This window comes from Culex pipiens, chromosome 1, assembly GCF_016801865.2.
Source record: "Culex pipiens pallens isolate TS chromosome 1, TS_CPP_V2, whole genome shotgun sequence".
In the NCBI taxonomy this organism is placed as follows: Eukaryota; Metazoa; Arthropoda; class Insecta; order Diptera; family Culicidae; genus Culex; species Culex pipiens.
The window spans coordinates 6,449,122-6,467,110 of record NC_068937.1 but is presented as its reverse complement, the minus strand read 5'-3'; the positions used below and the strand labels follow the sequence as shown (position 1 = coordinate 6,467,110).

Here is a 17,989-nt window from a genome sequence, read left to right as displayed (position 1 = left end):
CCAAACTGTGAAAAAGTTTGTTTGTTTGCGAGTTTGCTGCCGTAGTTTAATACGTCCTTGAATACCATTGTTTTCTGAATTCAGTTTTGCTCTTTTTAATGTTTTTTTCTAAAAAATTATTTTCAGTTCCACTGAAGTGGAACATTTTAAGATGTTCAGAATTTCTAATCCGAAGCAGCAGTAACAAATCGGCAGATAAAGATCATAATTGGAAGCTCAAAATAAGATAGACACAAAGATTTCAATAATTGGTGAGCCACGGCGTGGCTGGAACATTATAAACCGAGATACCCCATCGGAGATTTATACGTAGAAAGTTGTGTTTTACCGGCCTCGAATAATCTATTGGTGAAAATCGCGTTAAAATTTATAAAGTTTTTGATTTTTGGTACGAATTTTTAATTGATCTTGCCTTATAGGCAAGATCAAACTCAAAAAATATTTTGTAAAACAAGTTTGTAGAGAAATATCTCACCTTTAAAACGCTTTTGGGGGTGTGTCAATTCGTTTCGATTATCGAAAGATATTTCACTAAAATACATCCATCTTGTATGCGAACTTCGTTTGACCTTGAACCTCTGGAACCATGTTTGTCACTCAAAAATCAGCCAAAGTATGGTTGTCTTAAAGTGGAATATCTTTTGACAATCAGAACGGATTTACAAACCCTTAAAAGCGTTTTAAAGGTGAGAGATTTCTTTTTTACAAGTTTGATATAAAAAATGGCGTATCTCGGTTTATAATATTTAGTTCCATGCAGCCACACCGTATGAGCCTCGCATACTTTAACAGACGTGGTGGGCAGGGTTACCAGGTCAAAATTTGATTAATCTGCCAAAGTATTGATGAAAAATCTGGAAAAATCTGGCAGACAAAAATTTAACAATTCGGAATGGTAAAGGTGAGGGGAGATATGAATTGATTCAAAAATTTGTAGAATTCAGATGGTTTCACTAATTTTATGTCCTCAAAAATGTTGAGTTTACATCACATTTTTGAAAAACACGTTCTATTTTTATTTGATTATTAATTAAATACGTTAATTTTAATCAAAAATTTGTTTAAAATGGGCAAACGGTGAAAAATCTGGCAAAATCTGTCAATATCTGGCACAGAGAAGGGTAAATCTTTATTCTGGCTGACACTTGAAAAATCTGGCATTCCCAGATTTATCTGGCAACCTGGCAACCCTGGTGGTGGGAGCAAGGGCGTCAATGCGCCGGAATTGTTTCTAGTGTGTGACACTAGAAACAATTCCGGCGCTTTTGCGATGGGAGAAAAAAATCGTACACGCAGAAAAATGTTTGGTAGAATCAGCCTGTACAAGGTTTGTTTCAACAAAAATTTGGTTGAATATAATCAACGCCGATTTTGCGTTGAAACAAACCTTGATTTTCTCAATTCCACAAAAATCTTTTGTTGTTTTGATTAAGTTGCTTTGACGTATAGCGTTGATTCAACAAAAATCTTGATTTTCAAATCAACAAAACGTTTTGTTGATTCAAATATGCCTTATTTTTCTGCGTGTATTACATACATTAAATACATTCAGTAAAAATAGCAACATTCCCCCTTAACATGTTTAACAAATCAACTTTATTACTCATTTCTTTTGATAGGGTTTGCAGACCTTCAATATTTCTGGCTCATCGGCAAGGTCTAATAAAAAACCTATTCAACGAAGATTCAGACAATATTTCTATCACAATATCTGAAATCCGGCCTCCAAAAAGTGTATAGATAACACTTAAGTGCTAATAACTTTTGATAGGCTCATTGGAAAGGTCTTTTTTATACCTTTCTGAAAATGTATAACATGGGGAGCGTTCTTTTATTACGTAACGCAGTTAGGGGGGGGAGGGGGTGTGGGTGTCTGTTACGAAATGTTACGAAAATTGGGGGAGGGGGGGTGTGCTGAAAAATTCTGTTACGTAACGCAAAATTTTCATATAAGCATTCATAAAAATTTGCAAAAAGATCTTGCGTTACGAGTTACAGAGGGGGGGGTAGGGGGGATGGCTCATCTGTTACGATATGTTACAAAGGGGGGGGAGGGGGGTCAAAAATCCCAAATTTTGCGTTACGTAATAAAAGAACCCGCCCGTGTGGATCAATCGGACCGCGCACTGGACTCTCAATCCAGAGGTCGCCGGTTCGAATCCCGCGGCGGGCGCTCTAAAATTCTTTGTGTAAATATGGGTATTCGGTGCCGTCGCTCCGTGCCATACTTTCATACACTTAGGAGCCCAGGGTGGCGAAGTCCTTGTAGATAAAAAGGAAGACACTAGTGGTTGGTACTAGCAATGGTGGCCGACAGCTATAAAGTCAACTTCTTTTTTTTTTTTTTTTTTTTAATAAAAGAACGCTCTTATGATAGGTTTTCTTGCGGAAACCACCTTTTTTACAATCTTCCGGTAATACGCCAAAATCGTTTTTTTAGCATAACTTTTGAAGTACTTAACTAAACTTGCTGATTTTAAATAGGGACCTATGGGACCCCAAGACGGATCGAATGAGACTAATACGGCCAAAATCCGTTCATCCAGTCCGGAGATAATCGAGTGACATTTTTTGTCCACCCACCTACACACATCCACACAGACATTTGCTCAGAACATGATTCTGAGTCGATATGTATACGTGAAGGTGGGTCTACGAGGTCAAATTAATAAGTTCATATTTCGAGTGATTTTATAGCCTTTCCTCAGTAAGGTGAGGAAGGCAAAAACTCTAGAATTTTCAGTGTCATGTGCAGTTATGAAGTAGTCCTACGTCATGCAAAAAAATCTCATATCTCAAAACAAGCTCGCGATCTTTTGAAAACGTCAGCTAGCTTGAAAAGGCCTTTTTCGATACTGCCAGTTGAGAGATGTGAGCAGTGCGCACGTGTCGCGCAAATCCAAACAAACAACTGACGACGGCGCGAAAAGTGATGCAGCTGACTCCAGGAACCAGATTTCGTCGGAACTAGCAACGGAAGAACAACAACCATCATGCCACGCACAACGGTGTCCCTCTCGCAGCCGTCCGGCTCGCGTCAAACGCAGCGGAACCGGTCGTTCGGCGAATCAACCCAGACGCAGGGCGCAACGCAGCCCGATCCGGATTTTGACGAATATGTCGTGAACACGGTGCGCGTGGTGCTGAATCTGTCCGTCAACAAGCACCCGATCAAGAAGACCGACGTGGTGAAGAATGCGTTGGCCGGGAATGGTCGCGTGCTGCCGAAGATCCTGCCGCAGGTGATTGCGGAGTTGGAGGACGTTTATGGGTACAAGCTGGTGGAGACGGAACGGAACAAGACGTTTTTGCTGGTGTCGAAGTTGGCGTCCGGGTCGGTGCTGGATCTGAGCGAGGACTTCCGGCAGAAGTACACGCTGCTGTATCTGGTGTTGGGGTATATTTTTATGAAGAATGGGAACGTGCCGGAGCAGGGGTTGTACGATTTTCTTGAGAAGCTGAACATTCCGACGAACGGCGAGGAGCACCGGTTCTTCGGGAACGCGCAACGGTTGATCACGGAGACGTTCGTGAAGCAGGCTTATTTGGTGCGCTCGAAGCAGGTCGTCGAAGGGATGAACGACGATCGGTTCTTTTTCAGCTGGGGCGCGCGAGCCGACCACGAGTTGAGCAAGAAGGACATTCTGGAGTCGATCTGCAAGCTGATGGGGAAGCCGACGGTCGTGTACGTGAAGCAGCACATGGCCGCGTACGGTGGCAATGACGAGGATGAGGATGAGGAGGACGAATCGATGGAACAGACGCAGTAGAGGTTACGGGTGGGTTTGGTCGGTTAAGCCGGATTTAAGACTGGATTTCTGAATATATTTAAGCGTTAATTAAACGATCGAAGTGACTTAACAAACCAGGTTAATTTTTATTTCTCAGAGTAAAGAATTCAAATGAAATACAACTTGGTTGTAAAAAATTTACATTAGACCGGAACCTGCCGGGAATATCTGGCGAAACAGCCGGTGATGACATTCTCCACTTCTTGTGGCGTCTTGCCACAGTTGGCCAACCCTTTAGTCCACTCCTTAATCTGAGCCGTTCCAAGACTCAACATCCACCCGGCTCTCAATGGCACCGGACTCCAGTTCTGGCACTGGATGACCCCGTCCGTCAGCGTTAGATTCTGCAGTCGTTGCAGCATATCCAAATGGGGCAAGGATTTGTACGAAATCGTAAATCCGCACAGCTTCATCGAGTACAACTTGGTGCAAACCCGGCAAACGTCCCTAAAAAGCGCGTCCTTGACGGAACTAATCTGAACGTAGCGCAGGTTCGTCATCCTGCTCAGCAATTCCACCCTAAATTTAGGCGTTTCAAGGTGCAAATCGAACGTTTCGGCAGAAACATCCGCAAAATGCAGCACCTCCAGCTGGTCGAACCTGTTCACACCCAAATTGCGCCAAATCTTGTTCGGAATGTCCAACTCCAACCTCCCGATCGAATTGCTCCAGTTAAGGTTCAGCACGCAAAACGACAACCAGCGGGACGTCTGAATCTTCACAAACGACAACTTCGGCGCCTCAATCGCAAACGTTGGCCGAACGTGCCCAATCCCTCCAACCACCGTATCGACCCACCAGAGCGCCTGCAACCCCGGAATGACCACGTGACACCATTCAAACTCCAGCTCATCCCTCGCGTGGTACGGCCTCCTCGGCCCGCTTATCCTCACAGTCAGCTCCGTCAACCCGGCCAAAACCTCCTTGCACCGCCCAAAAAACTCCACCAACCCCCCGTCCGGCGTGGCATTCACCGTCAAACTCCGCAACGCGTACCGCGGCAACATGTGCAGCAGCAGCACCAATCCGTCCAACCCTCCCTGATCATCCCCCCATCCCAGCTCCACGTTCCGGTAGCAGCGCTTGTTCGCCAGCAGCACCTGCTTGTCCAGCAGTTCGTAGCTGGCCGCGGCCCGGTTCCAGCGGACCAGCCGCAACCGAGCGGACTGGGACAGAACGGCGGCGAATACGGTTTGGTTCCAGCGGCGGCACACCAGCGAGCAGGACAGTTTGTCGCGGAACGAAAGTCGCCGCAGGATGGGTTCCAGCAGGGGCGCGGGCAGGTTGGACCAGGTCATGGTTTCTTGCAAGGGGGCAAGCTGGTTCTTTCAATTTGTAATTCAAAGCTGGTAGTTTTCTTACCGGAAATTTGAGTCGGAGCGGAACAAAGTCGATCTTGTTTTTGATTTGACCAAAATAGGTCTTCGAAACACCCGAAAGGTCCTGGAATAAATCATTGGTCTGTCAAAATTATGCACGTTTTCGAAAACTTATTCAATTAATTACACACAGCAAAATTCTTGGGTGTTTTTGAATCCGTACACTCAAAGTTAAAAGAGTCCCTTTTGAAAAGGTTGACGACGGGGGAACATGAAAAAGGATGGAAAGTATCCTTTTGTGTGGTCCTAGGAAATTTATAAAATTTATTTTGAAAATTTTTTAACTCAAAAATTCTGAAATTAAGTAATTTAAAAATACGAATACGAATACGGGAATACGGGATTGCCTCAAAAGGCCGAAACTCAAAAGGCAGAATCTCGGAAGGCCGAATTTTGTCTTTTGCTCAGAAGGCAAAACGTCTCAAAAGGCCGAATATCTTGAAAGGCAGAATGATTATGGAATCCAGAATTTTGTTCATATTTTCACGATTTTCATTGATTATGATGTTCAGAGATACAGTAAACTAACAAACTGTGATCTTTTTTTGTAATTTTAAGCGAAGTAAGTACATAATGAGTACATTCTGTTTATCTTTACCGATTATATTGTTACCATAGGTTACCATACATGCAAATGAGTAGAGTAGTATGAATTAAAAGCATTACATTTAAGCATTTAATCTTGTTGTTTATTGAATTATGGTGACGATAACCGAAATTTGATCATTCGCCACCAAGTACTTAAATGAATTCAAATAATTACAATTATTTTTTTGCGACAAATAAATAGAAACTTTAAAAAAATATTTAGCTGCAATGCTAGAAAGTTATGCCTTCTTTATTTCGAAACCATATTTTGTTACATAACTATGCTGCCGCTCTAATCTAGTCCGTCCCATATGTAAAAAGTGAGTGCTGAGATAACGCTGTGAGAAGCCCAAAAAAAGTTTCACCATTTTTCTCAATCTAAACCAACAATTTCTATATAATTTTTTATACAGTTATTTCAATATCAGTCTAAAAAACACCACTGTCATAAATTTGATTTAAAAAACTACCAATTATAAGGCAAATTTGTGGAATTTTCAACAAGAGACCGGCTTGACTTTATTTGTCCATAAATAAAGGCAGGTCAGTCATGGTATCAAGGTAGGCTTGAACATTTACACCAGAGGTTCAACCTGGTTCAACTGTCATTTCCAGGTTTGTTTTGGTAGTTTTCCAAGTAATTAGAGGTCAGCAAATGATACAAATTTGTTTATTTCAGATTTTTATAGAATTCCAAGATACAAAAATATGACCAGCAACGACACCAGAAATTTATAAAATAATACAGAGGCAAATGACATATGAATGCAAATCTCAACTTAACTCAACCCTAGAAAGTAATTTTAAAAAAATCCGCTTTTCGGAGGTGGAATCTTTTCCAGGACCAGGATCAAGCCTATTAATTCAAGACAATATAGAACCAATTGTATGGTGTAGATATTAGCCATAACGGTATGCATTTTATTTTTTTTATATCCGTGGTTTTCCCTTGAAAAAGAAATAAAAGGAAAAAGGTATGGATTATTGCGTTTTCAATATTCAAATATTTCTTCAGAAATGAACAGATAATGATATTTCCAAGCTTTACGTATTCATAAAGACATACTCTGTAAAATTTAAACAATTCTGCATCCACTCAAACGTTTTGCGAGACATTTCTATATGGGGAACTGACTTGCCTTTATTTTGCATATGGGACAGCACGAAAGTCATATTTATTTTGGAATTTTTAGAACAAACATTACTTGTTTATTCAATAGGTTTAAATATCATGAAAAAACAAGACTTTTGTGAAGTTTATCTCATTTTTGCCCAAAATACATATGGGACGGACTAGATTGGAGCGGCAGTATGGTTTATTAAAGAAAATGACACCGTCTTTGCAGACTGAATACTAATATTAAACGGGACAAACATTGAACGAAAATCTCCAGAAGGGTAAGGCGGGAATCGAACACGCTCCCCATAGCAATTTAGGGATCGGCAGCCGGAGCTGCTAACCACCGTGTTACGAGGCCCTCCAAATGAAAATAATAACCGATTATAAAAATAATAATAGCAAACAGCACCCGAAAAAAACTTCGTTTGGAATGCGTTTCCGCCTTTTCGGGCGCGGTTTGCCTTGTGAGATTCGGCCTTTTGAGCATTCGGCCTTATGAGAATACTGCCTTTCGAGTAATTCGGCCTTTTGAATTTCGGCCTTTCGGGATTCGGCCTTTTGAGATTCGGCCTTTCGTAGGAGACCCAAAAATACAAATACAGTTCAGACCTAGGTTAAGACTCGATTAACTGAAAGCCTTGGACAAAAATCACTTCAGATAATCGAATCAGGATTTTTTTTTCATTGTCTTATTTTGTATTGTCGAGCTTAAGTATGACCCCCAAAGCACGCTACTAAAGTGATTAAGAATTTTGAAATACATGATGGCAGTCAACATAAAGGTGATTAAATATTGTAAAAAGAAAATGCATTTTGTAATTTGTTAGGCATTCAAATTTAAGCGGTATACGCACTTCGGAAGGAATCGGTCAAGAAAAATTTCAAATGGGCAACAGCGGCAGAGTAAGCAAGCCAGAGAGGGTGAAGAAAAGCCCCAAGAAATCGCTCCCTCTCCTTTGTTCTGCTGTTCGTAAAGCTGTTTCTTGACCCCTTTCCTTCCGATCAGCGTACTAGCCTTTAACTGAAATGGGGCCGCAATGCTCGAATTTGATGTTAAAAGCAACCAAATAAAAAAAAATTGTTTGCTCATGATTTGATTATCCGAAGTCCCGTATATGCAAACCTTTGGATAAGCGAACTTTGGATAATCGAAACTTCGGAAATTCTAGGCTTCGGATAATCGGGACTGTTTTTAAAAATTTAAAAAAAGTTCTGAGAACAAAAAAAAAATAAAAGCTAAGAGGCAAACATTTAAAGCATTTTAAATTAAAAGATTCAATAAAAATACAGCCATGGCCAATACTGCAGTATTGGACGAACTCTCCAAAAAGACACGCGGCAAATCAGCTTTTAAAACCTTCGGTCTCTGATTCCAAAAATGCTTAAAAATTGTGACTTGTAATTTCAAGATGGCGGCTTTCAATAAATTAAGAATTGAAGCACTAAAGAATTAGAGAATAATTGAATTTAAGAATATAAGATGATTTCAGGATTTAAAGAGTTGGAAAATCTATAGAATTTATGAATTAAATTTAAGAATTTAAGAATTTAAGAATTTAAGAATTTAAGAATTTAGGAATTTAAGAATTTAAGAATTTAAGAACTTAAGAATTTAAGAATTTGAGAATTTAAGAATTTAAGAATTTAAGAATTCAAGAATTTAAGAATTTAAGAATTTGAGAATTTAAGAATTTAAGAATTTAAGAATTTAAGAATTTAAGAATTTAAGAATTTAAGAATTTAAGAATTTAAGAATTTAAGAATTTAAGAATTTAAGAATTTAAGAATTTAAGAATTTAAGAATTTAAGAATTTAAGAATTTAAGAATTTAAGAATTTAAGAATTTAAGAATTTAAGAATTTAAGAATTTAAGAATTTAAGAATTTAAGAATTTAAGAATTTAAGAATTTAAGAATTTAAGAATTTAAGAATTTAAGAATTTAAGAATTTAAGAATTTAAGAATTTAAGAATTTAAGAATTTAAGAATTTAAGAATTTAAGAATTTAAGAATTTAAGAATTTAAGAATTTAAGAATTTAAGAATTTAAGAATTTAAGAATTTAAGAATTTAAGAATTTAAGAATTTAAGAATTTAAGAATTTAAGAATTTAAGAATTTAAGAATTTAAGAATTTAAGAATTTAAGAATTTAAGAATTTAAGAATTCAAGAACTTAAGAATTTAAGAATTTAAGAATTTAAGAATTCAAGAATTTAAGAATTTTAGAATTTAAGAATTTAAGAATTTAAGAATTTAAGAATTTAAGAATTTGAGAATTTTAGAATTTTAGAATTTGAGAATTTTAGAATTTTAGAATTTTAGAATTTTAGAATTTTAGAATTTTAGAATTTTAGAATTTTAGAATTTTAGAATTTAAGAATTTCAGAATTCAAGAATTTCAGAATTTCAGAAATAAAGAATTTCAGAAATAAAGAATTTCAGAATTTAAGAAAATTAAAAAATTTGGAATTCAAGAATTTAAAAATTTCGATTTTCGATTTCTTTTTGGACGTTTGAATTTTGAAACAGAAAAAATCTAAATTTTTTAATTAAAAATACAATTATTTTTATTTATTATTACTCATCTGAATACATATTACTGCGGGCGTCAATAATTAGAGTTCACGCGTGGTGATACGACCGCAAGATAATGGTCGCATGACAGCCGCATGACAACCGCAGAACAAATTTTTGGCTGTTGTCAAAGGTTGCCTTGAGTTTTCAGCTGACTTTTTGGAAAAAAATCAAAACAAATCAAGTTGACAGCCAAATCAACACAGAATTTCAGTTCAACTTGCTGATTTTTGCACTGCGGTAGTTAGGCGGCAATAATCTCCTGTCACTCACAGCGAGGGAGAAACGTGATTTTATCTCGCAATAAGCAATAAATGGAATTGAAATTAAAGAATCGTCTCTACACTGGGAAAATAATTATTGAAGAACGCGTAATTTCACAGCTTAAACTTGACTAAACCATCACAAGCGTGTACACGAGAATGAAAGCTTTTGGCACGCAGGTTTGACAGTCGTCACATCAGGGCTGTGCTTTTGTTATGTCATTCATGCTGCGGAATTCTGAATGGCCGTAAACAGTAATTAGGAGACTACAGTCGGTGCATTTTTTTGGGGGTGGATTTTTTAGTTGATGTTTTTGGTTGATAAATTGGGTTGATTTTGGTGTTAGCTTGACGTAGGTAAATCAACGCTCTGAAAAGTGTATTATTTTAACAATTTGTTCCATTTTAGGATTCGTCCACGAAATTTTTTGCTCAAATAACAACACAACGAAGTAGGCGGGTTTCAGGTAGCCACAGATTCAACTTCAACAGACGAGTTGCTTGCAATCAGTGAGAGGAAATTCCAGCAAAAGAGAGAGCACCCGCGCGCACGTTGTTCGATCGTACGATCTCTCACAACACTTCCAGCCGACGATCGCCGAACCGCCTGCTCAGTTCGCTCAGGATGACGGTAGAGTAAACTTTCACTTCTTTCTCTCTTTTGGGTGTTTTTGTGTTCGTGTGTTGTCTCGTGTCAGTCTCGGCCAGTGTTTGTCCATTAGAAATCTCGAAATTTTCGGGTTCGTCACTTGGTTTTTGTAGAACTTTTGCAGTTTGATTTTGTTTTCTTGTAACTAATTGTTTGTCTTTTTGGGTTTTGGTTCACTCTCTGTTGTGAAATTTGTACAAATCACACAATTTTGACGAAGAGCAGCAACCGCAACGCCAGGTAAGTGTCATCGTGTGGTCGTAGTAGCCTCTGCGTGTGATTCAATGTCAGGTGGATCTTCCCCGCGAATAGAAAACAGGTTTTGTGAAGGAATCTCTTTGATAATTTATTCTTCCGCAGGCCATGTTCGCTCGCGTTTCCTTCTACCCGACGTTGTTCTACAACGTGTTTATGGAGAAGGTGACCAAACGGAACTGGTACGATCGGATCGACGAGAACATGATCCTGGGGGCGCTGCCGTTCCGGTCGTTTGCGCCGGAGATGATCAAACAGGAAAACATCAAGGCGGTGGTTTCTATGAATGAAGACTACGAGCTGTGGGCGTTTTCGAACAACAAGGATCGGTGGGCGAAGCTGGACGTTGAGTTCCTGCAGTTGGCCACGACGGACATCTTCGAGGCGCCCTGCCAGGACAAACTGTGGACCGGGGTGAGGTTCATTAACGGGTTTCTTCCGCAGAACAAGAGCATAGCGGGGCTGACGGCGGTGGAAGGAGAGCAAAAGGCGCCGGGAGATCGAGTTGGGACGGTGTACGTTCACTGTAAGGCCGGCAGGACGAGGAGTGCCACGCTGGTCGGGTGCTACTTGATGATGGTAAGTTTGGGGGGAGATTTTCCACAGTTATCCAAGTAACTAGGTGAACCGACGGTTTTGTGCCGACCCTGAGTGATGAGTAGTCAGTAAAATCTGCAGAGCAACGACGCCACCTTGAAGAAACTAGAGCAACGCAAGATCCTAACTCTGGAAACCTTTCCTCGCAGCGCAACGGCTGGAGCCCGGAACGGGCCGTGCAACACATGCGCGAGTGCCGACCGCACGTCCTGCTCGGCAGCAAGCAGTGGGAAGCGCTGCGGATATTCCACAGCACACGGATCGCACCGGAAGCGACGACAACGACCTAAAATAGACTGCTCAACAAAGGTCTAGTTCTGTAAATAAGAGGAAGCTTATCGAGATGACCCCAGACGCCTATAGAGTTCCGAAGGAAGCATGGACAACGGATTTAGAGATTATTTATCTACGGCATTCGCATCTTTCGACTCGATATACAGTAATGTATTTACTTTGAAATAAGAGACATAACTTTGTTATTCAAATTTGCTTTCGCTCGGCGACTCAAGATCGTGATCACTTCCTGTGTGTGTGTAGCGTTTCCTCATCCGAACGATTCCCTTCTTTCTGCTTAGCTGCTAAGAAATAATTTAAAGCTGTTCAATCACGGCTTAAGCCTTCGGCTTGGTGGACCAGATCTTCCGGATGGTGTTGGCGATTCCGATGTCATTGTGGATGAAGTAGAACAGACCTCCGAGGGTGGCAGCCGAAACAAGCAGCAGCAGTCCGTGGGCCAGCTTGGGCACCAGCGTTCCGAACAAGATTGGCCGCACGTAATCGGTCACGATGGCCTCCAGACCCCTGCGGAAAAGCAAGAACTTTCATCAACCTCCATCTAACACTCACTCAAAATTCACTCTCTTACCAATGCTGATGCATCACGACGCTGATGGCAATCAGGGCGTCCCCGACCTGCGACGGGAACATCAGTCCCACCGGGATGACCCCCAGCAGGCCAACCGAAAGCGCCCGCTCGGCGTTCCACAGCGCGATGTGGCTTCCGCCGGCCGCGGAACGACGCGCCGCACTCACGGCAAACTGTCTCAGCGAGGTGGTGGCGACGGTCGCTGGCTTGGCCAGCAGGGCACGGGAAGCGGAAGCGATGCCCGACGGAGCGGCGGCAGTCCTGGCGGAACTGTTCAGCAGGGACACGAAGATCGGAGCTGGAAGAGGAGCGAATTTTTGCCATTATGTAACGCAGCGCTGTTTGACAACATTTGGGATCGTCGGCTGCGGGGTGGCGTGATCCGGATGACTTACCCGAGTTGCGGCAGGACGCGCGAAGGGCAAAGTGGAGCGCCATTTTCAAGTGGGGAAAGAATTTGTTATCGCGAAAGAAAGTGTTTTTTTCTAAACTTTCGATTTGATTGCAAATCGCAGCTTGTGATTCTTTTTGCACGGCACACACACGGGCTTTTGCGACAAAAGTTTGACGTTTCAAGCTGTCAAAAGAGCTTTCGGTACACGTTAAAAATTATTTTTCTTTTAGATTTTTGTACCCATACATTCAACCTCAATTTAATTAACTTTTCAAATTTTTGAGTTTGAAAAGCGTAGTTTTTTTAATTTTTGATTTCTTATTTTTTAAATCTCCTGTTTTTGAAAATTCTAATGTATGAATTCTGAATTTTATTTTGCTTTAATTTTAAATTCTTTCAAAATCTATTGGTTTTAACATTTCTCCGATTTTTGTTTATCGGAAATTTTCGTTTGTTTGGCACCCTTAACCCCAAGCCTAACCCGATCCTAACTCCGTTCAATTTGCAGTTTCTCACTGTTTGAACTAATTGTTTTGCAAATGCATTTTTTTATTTAATACCTTATTTTTTTTATTTATATTTCTAAATTATTGAACTTTGCTGTTTCTCAATGTTTAAACTAATTGTTTTGCAAATGTTTTGCTAGAAACTGGCATGCTCACTTCCCATTAAGCTATTTTAGACTCTATATGGCTTGAAAACGCTTTTTAAAAGCGTAAACATCAAAGTGCTGATATGCTAACATTAAGTGCACGGTGGAAATACATGCCCTTTCTATTTTTTTGGATTCTTAAAGTTTTAAATACTTTAAAAAATTTGATTTTTTTTATTTAATTTTTTTTGTATGTTTGAACTTTAAAAGTTTAAATAATTTGACATTACAATTTTTTAAGTCTTGAAATTTCGAATTTATAAATTTATTTTTTTTAATTTCTTTTGTATTGAGCTGTTTAATTTTTAAATTTGCAAATTCTTTAAAATTTCTGAAATGTTGATGTTATGTTAGAAAAAATACATAGTTTCACTTTTTTTAATTTTTGTTTTTTTTTGTCATATTGAATTTATTTTTTTTACAATTTCTAAATGTTAGAATTTTCAAATTTTAGAATTTTAGATTATTAGCATTAGATATAGATTTCAGAATTTTCAAATTCCAGTTTTTAAAATTCATTTTATATTTTAAATGTTTAAATTGTTGAATTTTATATAAATAGCAATTTCTTAATTTTAGAATGTTCCAATTTTACTTTTGAATTTTTAACCTTAAAAGTTTAATTTGTTTTTGAATTTTAATGTTTAAAATCTTGAAATTCTTGAATTTTAGAATTTATTATTTTTATAAATTTCTTAATGTTTCGAACTGTATAATTTTTTAATGTCTGCATTTCAGATTGTTTTTAATTGTTTTATATTTTAATTTTGAATTTAAAAGACGTATTTTTTGTTATTTTGGCGGTAAATGAAACGACTATTGTTCATTTGTAGGGCTAGTGATTTTTCACGGCAAATCGAAATTACGCGGCATGCTAATTACAAAACATTGAAATTTCACGGTACTTAGAGTACTGCTCAAAATAATCGTAAAAATGTATTCTTTTAGCAAAATTATTAACAGAAAAGTGTCTATAAAGTTAGCAGTAGTTCCAGGTATAAAATAAAACCCCCTGACATAAATGATTTATTTGAAAGAAAAGGAGTATTGGATTAATATTGGGAAATGTGTGAGACCAGATTCCGTCCGGGAAATCGCCTGCCGAGGATGACCAGTGCGGACTGACATCCGATCTGGCCGAGTGTCACTCGAGGAAAGAGGACGAGAGCTGGACCTGCTTTGCCAGCTGTCACCGAACCGTTCGCGTGGCTGCGTCCATGCGCTGTCAGTGCTTGGCTGCGTCGAGCCCAGCGTACGAGGGGCTTATTTGACTACATCCAATGGAGTGCGTTCGCATTCACCGCAACAGGGTATATCACTCCACACATCTCTCCTCTTCTCCATAAAAAAACAAAATCTTACAAGTTTTAAGCCACATACTTCTTTTGGTCCACAATCGGCTCGCTCTTTAGCTGCTAGTCCATGACTCGGTCAACTGTTTTCCCATTTCGGCATTAAAGCTTTTCGGCCAATTTTAGAGCTTGCCCAATAAAGTAGTGGTAGTTCATGAAAGATGTCGCGATATTCATACCTATCCAATATTTCTCTCAAACTCTCAGTTATACAGGACTAAATTAGCATCAGATAAACATCATCAATCTCTGAAAAGATTAAAAAAAATACTGCTACGGAAATGTAAACATACATAATCAGAAACCCAGATATTGCTGCCTTTCTACCTTTGTCTCTCTCTCACTCTTTCTCTATCTACATTTCTCTATCTAGCTTTTCTCTCTCTACCTTTCTCTCTCTCTTTCTACCTTTCTCTCTCTCTCTATCTACCTTGCTCTCTCTCTCTCTCTCTCTCTCTCTCTCTCTCTCTCTCTCTCTCTCTCTCTCTCTCTCTCTCTCTCTCTCTCTCTCTCTCTCTCTCTCTCTCTCTCTCTCTCTCTCTCTCTCTCTACCTTTCTCTCTCTCTTTCTACCTTTCTTTCTCTCTCTTTCTACTCTCTCTCTCTCTCTCTCTCTACCTTTGTCTATCTCTATTTCTACCTTTGTCTATCTCTATTTCTACCTTTCTCTTTCTCTACATTTCTCTCTATCTTCCTCTCTATTTCCCTCTCGCTGTTTTTAGTTCCTTCTTTATACAACTATGCTTGTTCTCATAATTCTAACACATTTCCTCGAAACGCAATTCTTCGCTACTTCGCAGTTCAATGAATAGCGTATACCATACCATAACGTTACCATCCTATCAAAGCTTTATAGTTTATAGCTAATATAGTAACAACAATAGCGGCATTTCAGATTATTACCACGTCAAACCGGCCTACCGTGCCCACGCAACTCAATCTTATCTTAGAACAATCGCGGCCTTCCAGGCTATTTACCACGGTGGGCTCATCTGACCCACCGTGCCCAACGCGATAAAATATTCCACTAATCGCGGCCTTCCAGGCTATTTCCCACGGCGAGCCCATCTGACCTCCGTGCCCAACGCGATTCATTTTTTCTTGGAACAATCGCGGCCCTCCAGCCTATTTACCACGGCGGGTCAATCAGACCTACCGTGCCCAACGCGATAACCTGTTCCACTAATCGCGGCCTTCCAGGCTACTTACCACGGCAGGCCCATCTGACCTCCGTGCCCAACGCGATTCTTTTTTTCTTGGAACAATCGCGGCCTTCCAGGCTATTTACCACGGCGGGTCAATCAGACCCACCATGCCCAACGCGATAACGTGTTCCACCAATCGCGGCCTTCCAGGCTACTTACCACGGCAGGCCCATCTGACCTCCGTGCCCAACGCGATTCTTTTTTTTCTTGGAACAATCGCGGCCTTCCAGGCTATTTACCACGGCGGGTCAATCAGACCCACCGTGCCCAACGCGATAACGTGTTCCACCAATCGCGGCCTTCCAGGCTACTTACCACGACAGGCCCATCTGACCTCCGTGCCCAACGCGATTCTTTTTTCTTGGAACAATCGCGGCCTTCCAGGCTATTTACCACGGCGGGTCAATCAGACCCACCGTGCCCAACGCGATAACATGTTCCACTAATCGCGGCCTTCCAGGCTACTTACCACGACAGGCCTATCTGACCTCCGTGCCCAACGCGATTCTTTTTTCTTGGAACAATCGCGGCCTTCCAGGCTATTTACCACGGCGGGTCAATCAGACCCACCGTGCCCAACGCGATAACATGTTCCACTAATCGCGGCCTTCCAGGCTACTTACCACGACAGGTCCATCTGACCTCCGTGCCCAACGCGATTCTTTTTCTTGGAACAATCGCGGCCTTCCAGGCTATTTACCACGGCGGGTCAATCAGACCCACCGTGCCCAACGCGATAACATGTTCCACTAATCGCGGCCTTCCAGGCTATTTACCACGGCAGGCTCATCGGCCAACCGTGCCCAACGCGATTCTTTTTTCTTGGAACAATCGCGGCCTTCCAGGCTATTTACCACGGCGGGTCAATCAGACCCACCGTGCCCAACGCGATAACATGTTCCACTAATCGCGGCCTTCCAGGCTACTTACCACGACAGGTCCATCTGACCTCCGTGCCCAACGCGATTCTTTTTCTTGGAACAATCGCGGCCTTCCAGGCTATTTACCACGGCGGGTCAATCAGACCCACCGTGCCCAACGCGATAACATGTTCCACTAATCGCGGCCTTCCAGGCTATTTACCACGGCAGGCTCATCGGCCAACCGTGCCCAACGCGATTTTCGAAAATGATTTGACTTTCTGTCAAATTCAATTTCACCAAAAACTTGCTCTAACCGTTGAGCAAACTTCCGCACACAACCACAAATCTTTATTTCACCGATTCTTGTCCACTTGCCACACTCTACTTACGATGAAAACAAACTTGCCAAAACTTTCTTCCGACGACTTTCATCACACACTTCCCTACTTTTCCACTTTCCTTGGCAGACGATTTCCCGCAGATTCTTTTAAATTGCAAATAAAAATGCAACTCCGTCACGGTCGCCAATGTGTGAGACCAGATTCCGTCCGGGAAATCGCCTGCCGAGGATGACCAGTGCGGACTGACATCCGATCTGGCCGAGTGTCACTCGAGGAAAGAGGACGAGAGCTGGACCTGCTTTGCCAGCTGTCACCGAACCGTTCGCGTGGCTGCGTCCATGCGCTGTCAGTGCTTGGCTGCGTCGAGCCCAGCGTACGAGGGGCTTATTTGACTACATCCAATGGAGTGCGTTCGCATTCACCGCAACAGGGTATATCACTCCACACAGGAAATTTTGAGGAATTTCCGTCAGTTGAATTCTAGATTTTGCCTTCCTCACTGAGGTAAGGCTATAATCCTGCTCTAAAAATGAACTTTGTATAAAAACGTCGTAGACCCACCTTCATGTATACATATCGACTCAGAATCGAAAACTGAACAAATGTCTGTGTGTATGTGTGTGTGTATGTGTGTGTGTATGTGTGTGTGTATGTGTGTGTGTATGTATGTATGTGACCAACAAACTAGCTCATGTTTCTCGGCACTGGCTGAACCGATTTGACCCGAACCTGTTGCATTCGACTTGGTTTAGGGTCCCATAGATCGAGTTTTATACAGATTGAAGTTTCGATAAGTAGTTCAAAAGTTATGTATAAAAATGTGTTTTCACATATATCCGGATCTCACTTTAATGTATGTAAACTATGTCCGGATCCACTATCCGACCCATCGTTGGTTAGGTTATCAAAAGACCTTTCCAACGAGTCCAAAACATTGAAGATCTGGCAACCCTGTCTCGAGATATGGCCACTTAAGTGATATTTATGTACTTTTTTATTCCGGATCTAAAAAATAGATGAAATTTGTGTACAGCTATTGTTGGTAATGAGTGAGGAAGGGTCCAACCACATAGGTGGATTAAGTTAGTTTTTTTATTAGGTTT

At 40.7% G+C, this 17,989-nt stretch overlaps 4 protein-coding genes across 4 annotated transcripts; 2 read left to right on the top strand and 2 right to left on the bottom strand.

Annotated features, from left to right (window-relative positions):
- Positions 1-2,865: 2,865 nt before the first annotated feature.
- Positions 2,866-3,865, top strand: LOC120422088 (non-structural maintenance of chromosomes element 3 homolog). Its single transcript, XM_039585436.2, has one exon. It carries the CDS (start codon positions 2,994-2,996, stop codon positions 3,768-3,770), a length of 777 nt encoding a protein of 258 aa, XP_039441370.1. The 5' UTR covers positions 2,866-2,993; the 3' UTR covers positions 3,771-3,865.
- Positions 3,854-5,272, bottom strand: LOC120422087 (uncharacterized). The gene is made up of 2 exons (XM_039585435.2): positions 5,154-5,272; positions 3,854-5,094 (listed from the first exon to the last, which is right to left on the bottom strand). Exon 2 carries the CDS (start codon positions 5,087-5,089, stop codon positions 3,935-3,937), a length of 1,155 nt encoding a protein of 384 aa, XP_039441369.1. The 5' UTR covers positions 5,090-5,094; positions 5,154-5,272; the 3' UTR covers positions 3,854-3,934.
- A 5,437-nt stretch (positions 5,273-10,709) lies between these two features.
- LOC120422092 (phosphatidylglycerophosphatase and protein-tyrosine phosphatase 1) lies at positions 10,710-11,731 on the top strand. Its single transcript, XM_039585440.2, has 2 exons — positions 10,710-11,197; positions 11,365-11,731. Exons 1-2 carry the CDS (start codon positions 10,727-10,729, stop codon positions 11,503-11,505), a joined length of 612 nt encoding a protein of 203 aa, XP_039441374.2. The 5' UTR covers positions 10,710-10,726; the 3' UTR covers positions 11,506-11,731.
- On the bottom strand, positions 11,636-12,636 carry LOC120422094 (succinate dehydrogenase [ubiquinone] cytochrome b small subunit, mitochondrial). Its single transcript, XM_039585441.2, has 3 exons — positions 12,476-12,636; positions 12,081-12,378; positions 11,636-12,016 (listed from the first exon to the last, which is right to left on the bottom strand). Exons 1-3 carry the CDS (start codon positions 12,516-12,518, stop codon positions 11,827-11,829), a joined length of 531 nt encoding a protein of 176 aa, XP_039441375.1. The 5' UTR covers positions 12,519-12,636; the 3' UTR covers positions 11,636-11,826.
- Positions 12,637-17,989: the final 5,353 nt, after the last annotated feature.